Genomic DNA, 18,180 nt, shown 5'->3' on the forward strand with positions numbered 1-18,180 from the left:
TCCAGGGGCGGAACTCCCGCAGGGGCGTGATGTGGGCACTGTCTCAGAGAGGCGGGGCCTAACCTTCCCTGTTCCGCAGAGGCAGGCTACGTGCTTGCGTAGTACGCACGAGCCGGGGGCGGGGCTGGTGTCCGGCGGGCTGCGGAGGCGCGGGGCCTGGTCCCGCCGGCGCTATGGCCAAGACCGTGGCCTATTTCTACGACCCTGACGTGGGCAACTTCCACTACGGTGAGGGAACGGGTTTGTGCGCTAGGGGCTTGGACGCAGAGGTTTCGAGCCAAGAGCTGTAGCTTCAGGGATGAGAACTGACCAACTCTCTTTTCCCCACCCCCAGGAGCTGGGCACCCTATGAAGCCCCATCGCCTGGCATTGACTCATAGCCTGGTCCTGCACTATGGTCTCTATAAGAAGATGATCGTGAGTCCCGCTGGCGGGTTGGGAGCGTGCTGTGGCCTTAGGGATAAGTGGATTGGACCGAATGCACCAGGTGCACCCGCCCCTAGGGTAGGGGGCAGTTAGAAGTCTCCTGGAGCACTCCCTGTTTGCAGAGTTTGTGGGTGGGCGTTTTCTGAGTTAATGCGAGTTACATTTTCACCTTAGGCTAGTCACCCTTTGACATTAGGCACACCAGCCTTTGGTGTAGGGTTAGGGCGGTGTGAGGCCCTCTTGAAGACAGATGTGTTTCTCTCTGAATTTATTTTATGTACTATGTATTTATTTTTGCAGTCCTGGGAGATCCAATCAGGGCCTTAGGCATAATAAGCAAGCTTTCTACCTATGAGCTACACTCCCGGTCCCCCCTGCCTTTTAGGGTGTGGTTAGTGTTGTGGCCTCAGGGATGGGCAGGTCTGGATCTTTGTATATATCTCCTCCCACCTCTCACTACCTGCTAGGAGCTAGAACTTTAGGGACAGCTCTGCAGCCCTTTGGGTAAATTATGTGTATATGTGTGGAGAACAGGAGATGCCTTATGTATTCCTTTTTCAACCTAGAGTACCTCTACATAGTATCTCTGCATAGTTAGGCTTAATCATTGCCCAATCCTCCATCTCCCATATATATGCACACTATTTATCTCCAGCTTGGAATTTACAGCTGTGAAATGAGATAATAACAGATCTCACCCTTGTGTATTTTGAGGGGAATGAGCCAACAATATGAGTGATCTCTGCTTTTTCTGAGGCACAGACAAGTGGATTGGTTGTAGAAAGACTGAGATATTGTTAGTGCAATCATCTCTGAATCCCTTGAGATTATGTGCCTCTGTGTCCCTGCATGCATTTTCTAGGAGAAAAAAAAAGCTCTTTCTTCTTGCCCAAATTTCAAAGAGGTTCATGAAACCTCCCCCCCCCCCATGGACGATAAATCTTTGGTTTAGCACCTTGGATTTTAACTAGAAGATTGTTATATATCCCTTATGTCTGATTTCAGAATGAAGAACCCAAAGGGCAGAATCAGAGTCCAGGGGAGATGAGTATGGAGAGAACCAGGAATAGGAGATCCAGGGATCAGGGCAGGTGAATCAGGGTTCAAGGTTGAGAAGGTAGGAGAGGCTGGGCTGGAGGTGGAAAGGAGAAGTAGTGGTTTACATGGTGGTTATCAAGACCATTAACAGGAGCTTCTTTTCTTCACTGACCTTTATCTCATAGAATAACAAGGATTGGGATTGTTGTATGAGGTTTTGGGCAATCTCCAGGGCTGGGCTCAGTGTGGCGGGTCTCAGCCTCATCAATGGGGATGATCCTGCTAGGTTCATCTTGTTTCTCCATCCCAAGGTCTTCAAGCCATACCAGGCCTCCCAGCATGACATGTGCCGCTTCCACTCTGAGGACTACATTGATTTTCTGCAGAGAGTCAGTCCCACCAACATGCAGGGCTTCACCAAGAGCCTTAATGCCTTCAACGTGGGCGATGACTGGTGAGGGAGGGGAACACTTGGATTTGGGGATGTCAAGCACTTTGGTGTGAGGCCCTTCAATGAGGTTTTGTAATAGCACTGGGAAGATATGAGGGGGGGGACCTACTTGTCAGTGAATCATCATTCGCTCATTTATTTATTCAGTAAATATTTATTGGTGATTTACTTGAGGCCAGGCCCTGTACTAAGTGTGAGGGATGCAATGATGAACAATAACAGCAAAATTTTAATATTAATCTGAATATTAAATTAGATCTGAAAAAAAAAGAGGAATTAGGGGAAAGGTGTTTGGCAGCCGAGGGAAGGGATATATTGGGTAATAGAGACAACATGTCTGTGGTAGAACAAAGTATGACTCATTTGAGGAACAGAAAAAGCCCAAGTGCAGCTGGGCATGGTGACTTGCACCTGCAATCCTAGTGACTTGGGAGGCTGAGACAGGAGGATCCCAACTTTGAGGCCAGCCTCAACAACTTAGGGAGGCACTAATTAATTAGACTCTGGCTGGAGATGTGGCTCAGTGGTAAAGTGCCTCTGGATTCAATCCCCAGTATTAAAAAACGGAAGAAAGAAAGAAAGAAAAAGCCCACGGACAGAATATGAAAAGGAAAGTAATCTGATTAGAGGCTAAAGAGATAAATGAGGCCTTTTGAACAGCCCTGTTATGAATTGAGGTTTTTGTTCTTAGAATAGAGGAAAGTCATTAAAATGTCTTAAAAGGCAAAGGAGTGATTTGACATGACCAGGTTTACATTAAGCTTGTAACGTATGTAGATGACTCAGGGTTAGATGCTGTGGAGAAGGGGGTGGAAAGTAAGCCATGATCCTTGCTTACACTCTAATATACGTCCATGAAAAATAATAACCAAAACAGGTACCATGTACTCAATTCTATTTAAACTTTTTAAAGGGAAATTTCAAACATTTCTGAAAGTAGAGTAGAACATGTATCTATCACATCATGTATCCATACCCCTCTTCAACTCTTTTTTTTTTTTTTTCTTTTTTGGTACTGGGAATTGAACCCAGGGGCACTCAACCACTGAGCTACATCCCCAGCCATTTTTATTTTTTATTTTGAGACAGAGTCTCACTAAATTATTTAGGGCCTTGCTAAATTGCCAGTGTTAGCTTTGAACTTATAGTCCTTCTGCCTCAGCCTCCTGAGCCTCTGGGATTATAGGTGTGCACCACTGTGCCCAGCATATCCAGCTTCAGCTCTTATAAGCAAGTGGCCAGTCTTATTTCATCTGTACCCCCTTGTGTTAGATTATTTATCTCTAAATGAAACTTTAAAAAAATCTAAATCATACCTAAAGATGAATAGTAATTCCTCAATATAATCAAATATACAATCAGTATTCAAATATTGTCTCATCTCATATATTTTTATACAGTTTATTAATATCAGGATCTAAACAAGGGCCATGCATTGTGTTTGATTGATGGGACTTGAGACTTTTAGTCTGTGGCTTTTCCTTCTTCCCCTTGAATTTATTTCTTGATAAATAGGTTTTACAGATTGTTGATCCTGTAGAGCTTCCTACAATGGCTACCATTTATTAAGTACTTATTTTGCTAGTATTATGCTGAGGGTTCCTAGTGTATCCTCTAATTCTCATGCCAACCTGGAGATATAATAGGCCTTTTCCTGATGTTTCACACAGATAAATGGAGATTTGGGGAAATTTAGGTAACTTACCACATTTCACATAATTGGTCAATTATGGTGGCAGGATTCAGATCTAGAGCCCAGATTTGTTTTTGTTTTGTGGTGCTGCATCCACAATCTAAGAGTCCAGATTTTTGAACCACTAATCTATTTCTGTGAAAGATCCTATTGATAGATGCAGTTCAAGCTGCCAGATAGAGGCCAGTTCCTTTTGCTGGCATTGAACACCTTCCCAATCTTATTCCCACACTCAGCTGCATGGGATCCCTTCCTGGAATGTCCTTGGATGTCCTGTTCAACTTTTTCAAGGCCTTCTCAGCCTTCACAACATCTTCATACCAGCCCACAAAGCTCTGTCCTGAACATACTGCCTGCTTAATTAGTTTTGTCATATGCTGTCTTGGGAAGTTTCTTAGTGTTTTTTTTTGTTGTTGTTGTTGTTTGTTTTTGTTTTTTTTTGGTACTATGGTATTTTTGGTACTCAACTTTATTGCTGAGCAATGTCCCCAGCACCCCCCCTTGCCCCCCTGCCCCCCCTTTTTGTTGGCAACAATTTTTTTATTATAGTTTTAAATGATTTTATTATAGTTTTAAATGATTTTGCTTTCCATATAGAGAACAGTAATATTTCTACCCAGCCTTTTTAACTTTTTGTTTTGAGACCAGGTCTCACTGAGTTACTTAGGGCCTCCGTAAGTTGTTGAGGCTGGCCTTGAACTTGAGATCCTCCTGCATCAGCCTCCTATGTCACTGGGATTATAGGCTTGTGCCATCATACCCAGCTCTTTTTTGTTGTTGTTGTTCCTGCTGCTATTCCCGAGTTCATTTTCTAGATCTGGGAATGTGGAATCAGACTTTAGGCTACAGCAGGAAACCTGTATATGCTCTTTGCATAGTTAGGGCATCTACCTCTGGGTTTCAGTTGTTCTGTCAAATTTAAACTATAGCTATGCTTGTCTATGTTTCAGAGGAGAATCAGGAATTTTCCTTCTTTTTTTTTTTTTTATGTGTGTGGTTCTGGAAATTGAACCCAGGGGCACTCTACCACCAAGCTAAACTCCCAGCCCTTTGTATTTTTTACTTTGAGATAGGTTCTTGCTAAATTGCCCAGGCTGACCTTGAATTGGTGATCCTGCTGTCTCATCCTCCCAAGTCACTGGAATTATAAGCACACACCACCATGTCCTGCTCCTTTTTATTTTCCTTTAATTAATTTGTGATAGTTTAAAAAGTAATCTAATCTAATATAAATAGCCAAATTTATTTACAAGGCTTTTGTGTGTGTGTGTGTTTATATGTGTGTGTATACGTGTACTGGGACTTAAGCCCAGGGATGCTTTACTACTGAGCTACACACTCAATTATTTATTTATTTACTGAAATGGGGTCTTGCTAAGTTGCTGAGAGTCTTGTTAAATTACCAAAGTTGGGCTCAAATTTGTGATCTTCCTGCCTCAGCCTCCTGAGTCACAGATTATAGGTACACACCATCACACCCAGCCAGTACAGGTTCTTTTTTGTTGTTGTTATTGTTTAGTCTGGGGATTAAACCTAGGGGTGCTTAATCACTGAGCTACCGAGCCACATCCCCAAGCCTTTTTTATATTTTATTTAGAGACAGGGTCTTGCTAAGTTGCTGAGTCTGGTTTTGAATTTGTGATCCTTCTGCCCTACCTCCTGAGCCTCTGGGATTACAGATTTGCATCACCACACCCAGCTTTTATGAGTTTTTTTTTTTTTTTTTTAGTTCTGGTTGGACACGATACCTTTATTTTATTTATTTATTTGTATATGGTGCTGAGGATCAAATACAGTGCCTTTTATGTGCTAGGTGAGTGCTGTACTGCTGACAACCCTAGGCCTCTGTGAGGATTTTTTTTTAATATTCTTAAGTTTTAAGTGGACACAATATCTTTATTTTACACTTATGTGGCGCAAAGGATCGAACCCAGTGCCTCATGCATGCTAGGCGAGCACCCTACCACTGAGCCACAACCCCAGCCCCTTTATGAGGTTTTTAATGGGATTTTTAAAAAAAGCAATCCCAGACCTATTCCTCCTGTGCATAAATCTCTGTCCCCATGGCAGCCACTTTCAGCTCGCATATTTTTTCTTATCTTTGGATTTCTAAATGATATAATAAATTTACTGCTACTGATCTGTAATATTTAGGTAATACTTAATACACTAGGTACTATTTTAGATGCTTTGTAGCTATTTAGTTTCAATAAGTATATGGCAGGGTTTATTATTATCTCCTTTTTAAGGATAAGGACATTGAGACACAGAAAGGCTAAACAATTTGCCCAACATTACTAGCTGTCTGGCTTATAAATCTGGGCTTATAATTATACTCCCCTACTATATTACTTCTTGTCAATATTTCTTCCTTTATCAATTTTTAGACATCGTCTATAAGCTGATCGTATGGATATGGGCATTCTGTCTTCTCATACCATCATACTGGCTTCTCCCAGGTTCATAATGTAGCTATATCATAATTTTCAATCAGTCACTATTCTGTTTACTTTATCATAACTACTATTCATTTGTTTTAGAACCAAATAGTAATAATTAATTTATTTTCGTATACAACTTTGTTTTTCCTGAAGCTAATAATTTCGTTGCTTTTTTATTTACTAGTTTTTTAAGTATCAAACACTAATTATTTCCAAACCCTTGAGAAATTATAAAACTCCCTACATTCTGTTTTTCACATGGTTAAATGTGGCAGTTGAACTATTTTCTTGGATACCTAAAACTAGGGTTTTTTTTTTTTTTTTTTTTTTTTTTTTTTTTTGGTGCTGGGCATGAAACTTATAGCCTTATACATGCTAGGATCAGTCTCCACCACTGACCTTAAAAAATCCAAACTAGGGATTTTTAAAAATCTTTATTTTATTTATTTATTTATTTTAAGAAAAGAAAAATGGTTTTATTGCCTTGCCAGCAAAGGAGAAACACAGGGGACTCCGGTCCCAAGGGCTGTGATTCTCCAAACTAGGGTTTTTTAAAGGCATTTCGTTATTTTATTTTTTTAAGTGATGGTTAATGAAGGTATAATTTACATACAGTAAAATTCACCTTTTTTGTGTGTAACATCTTGAGAGTTTAGAATGTCTCAAGATTCAGGTTATCTCGCTTACCCCACAAAGATCCCTCATACCCTTTTATCATCAATGTCTTCTCTCCACCTCAGCTCCAGGCACCACTGATCTGACTCTATCCTATTTTGCCTTTTCCAGAATGTTATATAAATGAGTCACGGTATGTAGCCTTTTGTATTTGGGTTCAATCCTTTTCTTTATATGAAGAATGAAGATAGCAATCATTTTAGCTAACATGTGGCTTATAGTGCCATAAAACGTGCTAAAAACTTTCCATGGTTTATCTTATTAGTAGTAGTATTTTGCGTATGTAGGAATATAATTCTTTCTTTAAAATGGTTGACTGTCAAGGCTACTATTGAACATTATGTTAGAGTGTGGTACCTATAGAAGACTTTTAAGAAAAAAAATAGAATTCATGTTTTATCTCAACTTGTTTCCTTTTTATTTTGGGGTACTGGGGATTGAACTCAGGAGCACTCAATCACTGAGCCACATTCCCCAACCCTATTTTGTATTTTATTTAGAGACAGGGTCTCACTTAGTTGCTTAGTGCCTCAGCATTGTTAAAACTGGCTTTGAATTTGCCATCCTCCTGTCTCATCTTCCTGAGCTGCTGTGATTACAGGCATGCACCATTGCACCTGGCAACTTATTTCCTTTTTCCTTTATACTTAAGAACCTAGATGCTGAGCTGGGCATGGTCATGCACGCCTATAATCCCAGGGACCAAGGAGGGCAAGGCAGGAGGATCACAAGTTTAAAGTCATCCTCAGCAATTAGTGAGGCCCTCAGCAACTTATCAAGACCCTGTCTCAAATTAAAAAAGGGCTGGGGATGTGGTTCAGTGGTTAAGCAACCCTGGGTTCAATTCCTGGCACACACACACACAAATAACCTAGAAGCTATTTGCTTCTCTCCCAGCTAGGGACAAACTCCCTAACATTTAAAAGCTTCTTTCTTTCCCATCTTGTGCTTTACACAGGGCTTGGCATTTGTTGAATACATTTGTAGATAATCAGGTGTTTAGGAAGGGGCGAGAGGGCTATCAGAAAATGGAGATTGGAGGAGTTTGGGGTAAGGAGGGAGTGTAACAGGGCGCAGGGCAGGACAGAGGCACAAGTGTTCTAACCCACTCCTATTCCCTGCAGCCCAGTGTTTCCCGGGCTCTTTGAGTTCTGCTCCCGTTACACAGGTGCATCCCTCCAAGGAGCAACCCAGCTGAACAACAAGGTGATGTATTCCCAGTTCTTGTTTCTTTCCTATGGGTTTGTAGACTCAGTGCTTTACCCTGACCCTGGGCTCCCAGCTTCAGGGGTGGGCAGAAGAGGACTGTGAGTTGGGTGTTTGTCTTTCAGATCTGCGATATTGCCATTAACTGGGCTGGTGGTCTGCACCATGCCAAGAAGTTTGAGGTGAGTGAGGATGTGATGGGGAAGACAGTGGCTACCCTAGGGTAGGCAGTCAGGATGACAGTGGGGGGCAAACGGAGGGATTGTTTCTCTATTTAAAAGACCACTGTCTTGCTATAGGCCTCTGGCTTTTGCTATGTCAACGACATTGTAATCGGCATCCTGGAGCTGCTCAAGTAAGTAGCCCAGGAGGAGATGGGGGCACTTAAGAGGATCTCAACCAAGGAGGTCCCTCAGACAGCCCTGACCCTGACCCTGACCTCTCTCCTTCACCACTAGCTTCTCCCAAGTTCTTGATGCTTTTCTTAGGCTGCGTCTTCCTCTGCTCTGCTGCATATTGCCTGCTGCCTGCTCAAATTTCAGCCCTTTCTGTACACCCCTCTCCTGTCCCTGCCTCTAGCCTCCAGGCTGGATCCCCAGGGTTACCCTTAGAAAACTGGTGGTATTAGGTTTCAGGTGACTTGGCAGACTTTAAATGATTCCAGACCCTATGTTTGGGAGGAATGGATTGGGGTTCGCCTCTACCTTAGACCCTGGCTTTGCCCTTACCCCAGGTACCACCCTCGCGTGCTCTATATTGATATTGACATCCACCATGGAGATGGCGTTCAGGAAGCCTTCTACCTCACTGACAGGGTCATGACGGTGTCTTTCCACAAATACGGAAATTACTTCTTCCCTGGTACAGGTACAAGAACATGAATTACTGTTCCCTTTACATCTGTCAGTTCTTCAGCATGACTGATTCCTAGAGCACTCATTGCTATTTATATTTAATGTGTGTGTGTTTTTTAAAGATATTTGTTTACTGTCTCCTTTTTCATTGTGAGGAAGAATATAAGCTTGGTAGGATTTCATTATTCTATTTATTGCTGTATCCGCTGTGCCTAGTATGCAGCTTGGCTCATGGTAGTTATTTAAAAAAAAAAAAATCATTGAATGACTTACAAACTGCAAGAAACAGTGGATCTAGGGAGTCTGGTGGAGGTTCATTGACAGAGCATCTAAGTTGCAAGTGCTTCCCATGCATGGCTCCCACTACCCACTTCCCTATAGGTGACATGTATGAAGTTGGAGCAGAGAGTGGCCGCTACTATTGTCTCAATGTGCCCTTGCGGGATGGCATTGATGATCAGAGTAAGTACTGTTGTCTTCTCCCTGTGCGCTCTGCCCCTTCTTTCTCTCTTTTAATTAATCTCTTCTGCCTGGTGTTGTCTGCTATTGGGCCAGGTATCCTTAAGGATGAATGGCCTTCAAAGGGACCAAGAACCCCTGGAAATTGTATGCAAAATATCATATGTATGCACACTTAATGATAAGGGTCATTAGCTTTCATCAGTCACTCATAGCAGTCTGGTACTCCTGAGTTTAGAACCAATGGTTTGGTTCTTTGGCTTGCCCCTTTCCTGGGCTACATGCTCTCTCAACCCCCTTTTTCCTTTTGTTCCCTGTCTCCCCATCCCCTTGGGGTGCCAGGTGCCCATCTTTGGCCCTCTCCCAGGTTACAAGCACCTTTTCCAGCCGGTCATCAACCAGGTGGTGGACTTCTACCAACCCACCTGCATTGTGCTCCAGGTAATGCTGTCAGTGCCTGCTAGGAGGGCTCACCTGGGCTTGAGGGAAGAGAGCGGGAAAGAGGAAGGTCCCTAGGTTGGTGAGGGAAGGGATGTGGAAGATATCTGTGATGTTCTGATCAGTTGTGTCACTGCAGCTGCCTGGCATTTTGCTTTTGCAGTGTGGAGCTGACTCTCTGGGCTGTGATCGATTGGGCTGCTTCAACCTCAGTATCCGAGGGCATGGGTGAGACTTGCCCTTCTTCTTCCCCAGGTTTTACAAGTAGCTTTGGGCTTTACTAAATGGAATAGGAATAGTTAAAGATGGGCCTCATTTCTTCTGCGAATCAAAAGTAATCTATAAGTTGTACTTGAACTAGGAAATGTCACCTTAAATAGGATCTTCTAGATGGTCATTCATTCACAGTAGGTTTTTATTAAGGACTGATTGTGTTCCAGGCATTGTATTAGATGATGGGGATGGAATGATAAAATGCCCACAGAGTTTACAGTTTAGAGTAGGAAGCAAACAAAAAATAAGTAGATTGCTATAAATCCTATAGAGGAAAAAAATAGAAAGCTGGGACAGAGGTTAACAGTAGGGAATCTCCTTTGGCATGATTTGGAATGGGTTTTCTGTGGAGGTAAAACAAGAGCGGAGAGCTGGAGGCTAAGACCGAGTGAGCCACAAGAGAAGCAGAGAGAAGCCTGTCTCAGGCAGTGAGTTATGCTTACAAAAGACTCTGAGGCTGGGAAGAACTGATGTGGTGAAGGAAATGAAATAAAACGAGTGAGGCCAGAACACAGGGACCAAGCTGGAGGTAGATCGAGTTGAGGTCCTAGAAATTGGCCATGGTGAGATTGTACAGGGCCTCTGGACTCTGGTAAGGAGTTTGAAGGTGGTCCAGTGATGGAGGGCAACTGTTGAAGGATATATAAGCAGGGAAGTTACATAATCCAATGTATTTTAAAGTGACTGTGCTGAGTTTTGGGGTGGAGTGATGAGACAAGATTGGTAGTGGAAAGACCAGTTAGGAAGTTACTGGCATTGTCTAGGCCAGAGATTTGGTGCCCAAACTGAAGTGGAAGAGGTGGTGACAGAGAGTTGTAGGGGGTTAGGGTTATATTCTGAAGGCCAGAACTGACATACTGGCTGTATATTGATAAGTATAGTTGATTAACAGGTAGGATGCCAAGGAGAGTGTTGAGCAGGACAGAAGTATTTTATTTCTTTATTTTTGAGGGTGCACTTTATTTTAAAATTTTCACTGAGACACAAAATATAGTACACAAATTCCAACAGTATAACTTAATGAATTCCACTACCTAGACCAAACTGAAGAACACTTACGATTCCCTGTTGCCCTTTCCAAGTAATATCTAGAGGTGTAGTCCTTGGCTCCACCCATTCTTCTGGTTCCTTTTAACAGGGAATGTGTTGAATATGTCAAGAGCTTTAATATCCCGCTACTGGTGTTGGGTGGTGGAGGCTATACTGTCCGAAATGTTGCCCGCTGCTGGTGAGTACCCTCCCTGATTTTCCTGTTCTTGCATTGTGGGGTAAGCTAGGGGCTCCCACAATGGGATATGGCCAGGTGGGCCTTTCAGCCTACTTAGTCAGCTTACCCCACTCTGCTGGTTGGTTTCAGGACATATGAGACATCGCTGCTGGTAGAAGAGGCCATTAGTGAGGAGCTTCCCTATAGTGGTAAGGACCACCCACAACACCTCCATAACAGGAAGGCTCTTTTCACCAGCCCTAAGAATGATCCGATTTGAAAGCAGACAGGAAATTTTACACTCTCAAAGCTCTGCAGACGAAATCTCTGGGCCAAGAACAAGGAAAAGACTGGGCAGCTATTTTGTAGGGGTCTGGATGGGAAGGGAGGGACTGGAAAGTCTTGGGACCTGCGTGTCTTGGTCTGAACCATGTTTTCTGGCTAATCCCCTCTTCTCATCCCCTCTCCTCCCCACCTCCCTCCCCAAGAATACTTCGAGTACTTTGCCCCTGACTTCACACTCCATCCAGACGTCAGCACCCGCATTGAGAATCAGAACTCACGCCAGGTCAGCCACTCGGAGAAGCCATGCACAAGATGGGGGAGCCCAGGAGAGGTCTAGGATGTAGGAAGTGGGAGAAATCAAAGATGGGGGAGTTCTAAGCTGTCACTGTCCCTGCTACCAGCTAGGAGACAGCCTGGGATAGTGTAGAGGTAGTCAGGGTTGGTGGGAAGGGACAGGTATCAGTTGGGAGATCTGAAATAGAAATACTACTGAGATGAAAACCAGGACATTAGGAGCAGAAGGTCGCTAGAAGGGTGGATGCTCTGGGAGTCACTAGGAGCCACTCACTTTCTATTCTTCCTCTTCAATCAGTATCTGGACCAGATCCGCCAGACAATCTTTGAAAACCTGAAGATGCTGAACCATGCACCTAGTGTCCAGATTCATGATGTGCCTGCTGATCTCCTGACATATGACAGGACTGATGAGGCTGACGCAGAGGAGAGGGGTCCTGAGGAGAACTACAGCAGGTCTGGGCAGGGACTTGAGAGTGGGACATTCCAGCAGGCTTGCAGGGGAGGCTTACAAGAGAAAAGTAAATTGGAAGGCACTGGCTTTCTTGTCCCTGGTTTACTGCCTTTAAGTCAGTACAATTCCCCTACTCTTTTTTTATTTTTTTGTTTGCAGTTTTCAGTGACAAAGTAACATATTTATTGTAAAAATTATAAACAGCATCTAGCTAGGTGCATACCTATAATCTCAGCAGCTGGGGAGGCTGAGGCAGGAGAATTGTGAGTTCAAAGCCAGCCTCAGCAAGAGTGAGGTGCTTAGCAACTCAGTGAGACCCTGTCTCTAAATAAAATACAAAATATGGCTGGGGATGTGGCTAAGTGGTTGAGTGCCCCTGAGTTCAATCCCCGGCACCCTCCCCCCCAATTATAAACAACATCAAAGTAGGTTACGTTTACATTCACATAATCCCAGACCCATTCTACAGAAGTAACTACCATTAATAGTTTGATTTATATCTTTTTTAGATAGACCTTTTTTTCTGTAAATTACAAGTATATTTCTAATGCATATATACTGTGAACATATATTCATTCATAGAGTTTGCTATTTGTGGGGCTTTTGATTTTTGTTAGTCTAAATGGAAACATTCTGTACATGTGGCTCTAAACTTAAACTTGTCTTTTTTTAAAATAAGATATCATATCTTTTTGTTAGTGATATGGATCTGTTTTTGTATTTTATCAGCTGTATAATATTCCATTGTGTGGATATAACCTAATTTAACTAACTACCATTGATGGACAGTTACATTAATTTACATAATCCCCCCTTTTTTTGCTATTATGGTAATAAAGAGGGTGGCAATGAGTCCCCTTATGTATACATATTTGCATGCTTGTTTAAATGAGTTAGATTCCTAGAATTGTTGTTATTAGGTCAAAGGTTGAATGCAGAAAAATCATTTGTATATGCTGTCACATTGCCTTCCAAAAAGTCTTTTTTTGTGTATGTGTGGTACTGGGGATTGAACCTAGGGCCTTGTGCATGTGAGGCGAGCACTCTACCAACTGAGCTGTATCCCCAGCCCTCCAAAAAGTCTTTAGAATTTACATTCTTGCCAGCATTTTAGTCTTTCCTTCTGGGTTGGCTGGACAGGTCACTGCCTGCATATTGCTCTTTAATGTTGTTTGATTTCTGTTCAATTTTTTTTCAGGTTTGAGAATAGTGGTTCTGTTTTTTTCAAAAAAAGCTTTTGTCTTTCTGAGATACATACTGAAATATTTATAGATAGAATGAATAGGGGACGGTGAGGATAGAAATTGTTTTTAAAATATCAAAACAAACTTTTCTGAAAAATGAAGGGAAAAAACAAGAGAACCCAGAAGTGCAAAACCAGATGCACTTGTGGAGAACAGATTTCCTTACAATATTGAGGAATAACCAACCACAGCTGGACATTTGCAGGATACCCAGTCCTGCTCCTGTTCAGTGTTAGAAGTTGAAGCTTGCTCTGCTGCAGTCTGGTGAGCTTCTCAGACCCTTCTAGAGTCTGCTTCTCACATTCACAACTCATAATCAGAGTTCAAGCCAGCGTCTCTGTCCTTTGGACATGGACTTTACTACTCTAACCCTTAGGACCTGTCCATCTTCCCTCCTCTATGAAAACCCCCTTATTGCCTGGCCTGGGTTGGGAAACATCTGGCCTCAGAGCTTTTGAGTCATCTCCTTCTCAGTTTTTCTAGGTTTCTAAAGCTTGACTTCTGGAAATTGATTTTCAGTGTCTGATTTGGTTTGGCAAAACCTGTTTTTAATTTCTTCCTTTTGTCAAAGTTTGGCTTTTTCATCAATAGTAACAGACTGACATCTGGGTCTAGTCTGCACATTATACCACACCCTTTCAACAGTCAGCAGAAGCCTCAGGCCTTTCTTCCTGTTCCTAAGCCCTACCTCCCTGTCAGACCACCCACTGAGTTCTGGTTCTTCTTTGATCCTATAACTCCAACTTGCATATGACTTGCAGAGTAGTAATAATAAGAGTTGCCACTTCTGTGGCTTTGCCAAGCACCAGACTCAATACTAGGTGCTTTATAGTACAACATACATATCATGTCATTGTTCTGGTGCCATCGGACAATGCTAAGAGTAGCTCTTATCCTCAGATTACCTGAGGAGGAGTCTTAAGTCTCAGAGAGGTTAAATAATGTTCCTGGGGTCATAAAGCCAGTTAAGATACAAATCTAAGCTTGTGACCCCACAACTTTTATCCTTGTTGTGAGATAACTGACCTGTGGCTCAAGTAGATAGAGCCTTAACTGACTTATTCCCTCAGCTACTCTTTGATGACTCAGTTTTCTCTCAGAGAATAGTTTTTGAAAAAGAAAGAAATCAGTATTGAGTATTTACTGGGCCCTGTGTTTCTTTCACATCCCTTCTCTCAGTGTAGGTTTAAGTCAGTCCTCCACTTCTGGCTTAAAAAGGCCCTGTGTGCTGATCCTGACTTCCATCCGTGATCTTATCTGTAACTACTCTCCTTCATGACACAACGCCCAGCCATCATGGCCTCCTTGTTATATTAAAATATACCAGTTTTTTTCTACCTTATGAGGCTTGGAACAGTTTTCCTGAGATGTTTTCTTGGCTTCCCAAACTTCAGGCTTTCATTCTTAAAATAATTTCCCCTAAAAATCCTGTCTGGAATTTACCATTTTCCTCTTATCACTCACAGTCATGTTACTTTCTTTCTTTTTTTTTTTTTTTTCATAATGTTCTCCACCACCTGAAATTATATTATTTACTAAATCTTTGGTCTCATTTATTAGGTAAGCTTTTTCATGATGGATGAAAGCCTGGTCTGGCTAATTATCTGCTATAAGCCTCTGACACATGCCTGGCACAGAGTATTCGCCATAAATGTTTATTGAATATGTGAGTGGATGAATGCATAGCAATCATTCTCTACCAAAAGGAGGAGAGGAATTCCCAGAGACCCTGAGTAATGGCTCTGGAGAGGGTGCTGGAAAGTTGTAGAGCAGGGTTCTGATCTGTCTGCCCTTGCTTTTCAGGCCAGAGGCACCCAATGAATTCTATGATGGAGACCACGATAATGACAAGGAAAGCGACGTGGAAATTTAAGAGCGTCTTGGAATGCTATGTCTCAAGGAATTCTTTTTCATGCCTTGTTGGTGGGAAGGGAAAAGGTGTGCTTCCCTAGTCTGGGAACCTGAGGCTAACTCTGAGGAAGGGTTTGGAGATCACATGTGGTTCTAGAACCATCTATCCCCTTTTCCTTTCTCTCCCACAGCCTGACAATGGTACTTATTAGGGATGAGATAGGGAAGTATAACTGGCTTTGGGACATTCTGGGCAGTAGACCCTAGTAGCCAGTCCCCAACCCTTCCGGCCCCTTATTCCTTCCCTGCTTCCCTCCAACCCAGAGACTCAGGGATGAAGGGGTAGAGAGGACTGAGGTTGTCTCTAACATCCTTCTCCTTTGGGTTCTACTGCAGGCCTTACTTCCAGGACAAGCAAAGGGTGAGGGTTTTGGGTGGTGGGGGCTCTGGCTCCCTAACATCTTAACTATAGACAATGGGAAGTATGGTTTTGTGTAGGGGAGGATATGAACATGTCCTGTCTAACTTTTGGTTTTATGTCCATTTTACCACTGTTTTTAATCCAATAAACCAAGTTGGTATTTTTTGTACCTTTCTGGGAATATTAATTCTTGCTAATTATTTTTGAAGGGAAAGGGAAATGGGGTGATGATGCATATAATAAAAATCATAGTTAACATTTATTCAGTACCCTATGTTAGGTCCTGTGTATATATTCTACATGGATTATTTTACTTGTATATAGGGAGTTAATAGAACATTTTGGTGGAGAGTTAGACAAACTTGGGCAGATAACTAGCTTGAGATGGCAAAGAAGGTGACTTCAGGTTTGTTAACGTAGGTGATTGGCCTGCTCATGCTTGTTGGTGAAGATAAACTGAGATGAAACATGGTAAGTCTTAACACAGTGCTAAATATTAAAAAGTTGCTCATTAACTGTCTTTGTGAAAAACATTACTAGATACTGTAAATGCTGCAAACATAGACCCTTCTCTGGAGGAGTTTACAGTCAGTAAGAAATGTGGTAAATTTAGCACACATTGACAGTGGTACAAGAAAGAGAAGTGGTAGATGGGTCACTCCCTCAGTCCTTTCAGTCTGTTGCCCACCATGTTCGCTTATAAAGTAGTTTTTAAACTGTTTTGGACAAACTGAGTTTGAAGTATGGTCTGGACAGCTCTGTGCAACTTTCTACCAGGCAATTAGGTCTAGAGCACAAGGGAGATGAAGGCTAGATTGAGGAGCAACCTGCTTAGCAGAGTCTGGTATTACCAAGCCATACTCTAAGCACTGGGGACCCTAGTAAGTCACTGCCCTCCATGAATGTGCACTTAAAATCTTTTGTCTGCTGTGGTCAAGAATATTCACTCCATACTTTGAGGGCCCACAGGGTGCCATGTACTTTTCACACACAAGACAGATGTAGTTGGAGAATGGATGAAATTGCTGAGGGAGAAAATCATGCTAAGGGCAAAGAACATACTGTTGGAGAACATCATTCTTTAAGGAATGTTTGATTTATGCCAGTGGGGAATCCTGGTTAAACACAGGGCTTGACAGATTAATCTGGGCTTAAATTTTTTTGCTAATTATGTGTGCTTAATCAAGTTATTTTAACTCCCCCCAATCCAAATTTCTTATCTGTAAAACGGTGAGACCAATGGAACTTTTCACATGAGATTGTGAGTGCTCAGTAAGAAAAGGTTTGTAATATTTTGCATAGTGCCTGGCAAGGAACGTGCATTTAGCTAAGTCCATTATTACTGCTTAGGCTATTGGTGATAATTAGTTTGTACACATTAGAAACATAATCCCTACCTGGGATTCATAACTGGGAAATTCTAACTCCAGAACTAATCTAGTTAGGAGTCCAGCATTGAGCGGACCACGCCTTGTTTTTGGTACATGGCCTTCAATAAATGGTAGCTTTTGGTTTAATTTTTTTTTTTTTTCATATGCTTGCTCCATGTTTACTGAACACGTTGAAAACTGGGTTATCCTAGAGCGCCCAGCACCAAATTTTCTGCCAGTCTAATGGTTTCGTGATTTTTTTGTTCAGATAATAGATAATACTCTGGTACGGGATGTATGAAGGGTCTAGGTTTTTATGGCCACGTGGGCGCTGCGTGGGAGCGAAGAGGCCTGAGCCGCTCCAACCGCCAGAGGGCGGTGCTCCCAGTTGCAGGCGCCAGAGCTGCACCGCCCACTCGCTAACACCCCGCCCCCCCCACGTGGGTCCAAATGGTTAGGCCCGCCGGGCAGGTAGCGCGCTTCCGCGGCTTCCCTCACCCCCCTCCCTGCCCCCATTGGTAGGGGCTGCGGGTCCGGGCGGAAGTGGGGCAGGGGGGCGGGAGCGAGGCGTCACCGTTGTATATTCATGAGGCGCGCGCAGCTCGGCATGCTAATGAGGCGGGGCGCGGCGGCCGGCTGAGGAGCTGCTGGGCGGCGGCGGCGACTGGCGTGGAGCAGCCGGGCGGGAGCGGCGTAGGTACAGGGTCACTGGTGAGCGCGAATCAGGACATGGAGCCGTCCGGCGGGGCCCTGGGGCCCGGACGCGGGACCCGAGACAAGAAGAAGGGCCGGAGCCCGGATGAGCTGCCTGCGACGGGCGGCGACGGCGGCAAATCCAAGAAATTCGTGAGTGTCCCTCCCACCCAGGTCCCTCAGCCCGGCCTGATAGCCGCCCTCTGGACTCCAGAGACCCCAGGGGCTCCGGTCGGTCCCCAGGGGTCCGCCCCCGCACCTCCTTTCCTCGTTCTGCTTGGTCCTTGGCTCCACAGCCTGGCATCCTCCCCCTCCGGGACTTTGGAAGCTCCGGCGTCCCACCTGGCTCTTGCCCCGGCAACCTCGGGGCTTCCCTTACTCCTCGGCCCTCACTCTCTCAGCCCCCA

At 43.5% G+C, this 18,180-nt stretch overlaps 2 protein-coding genes across 2 annotated transcripts in view; both read left to right on the forward strand.

The window, feature by feature from the left end:
* The first annotated feature begins 112 nt into the window (after positions 1 to 112).
* On the forward strand, positions 113 to 15,875 carry HDAC3 (histone deacetylase 3). Its single transcript, XM_081297129.1, has 15 exons — positions 113 to 228; positions 335 to 417; positions 1,776 to 1,918; positions 7,849 to 7,930; positions 8,056 to 8,112; positions 8,230 to 8,285; positions 8,664 to 8,797; positions 9,166 to 9,246; positions 9,611 to 9,684; positions 9,845 to 9,909; positions 11,093 to 11,182; positions 11,312 to 11,370; positions 11,650 to 11,729; positions 12,039 to 12,196; positions 15,242 to 15,875. The coding sequence occupies exons 1-15, from the start codon at positions 174 to 176 to the stop codon at positions 15,309 to 15,311; spliced, it is 1,287 nt and encodes a 428-aa protein (XP_081153255.1). The 5' UTR covers positions 113 to 173; the 3' UTR covers positions 15,312 to 15,875.
* Positions 15,876 to 17,547: 1,672 nt separating this feature from the next.
* The window catches only part of DIAPH1 (diaphanous related formin 1), a 95,794-nt gene continuing 95,161 nt past the window's right edge, over positions 17,548 to 18,180 (forward strand). The window contains exon 1 of the mRNA XM_081303271.1: positions 17,548 to 17,926. Coding sequence (XP_081159397.1) covers positions 17,810 to 17,926 — 117 coding nt within the window. The 5' untranslated portion in view covers positions 17,548 to 17,809. The remainder of the gene's footprint in view (positions 17,927 to 18,180) is intronic.

Source organism: Spermophilus citellus, assembly GCF_964194105.1.
Source record: "Spermophilus citellus genome assembly, chromosome: 1".
Lineage (NCBI taxonomy): Eukaryota > Metazoa > Chordata > Mammalia > Rodentia > Sciuridae > Spermophilus > Spermophilus citellus.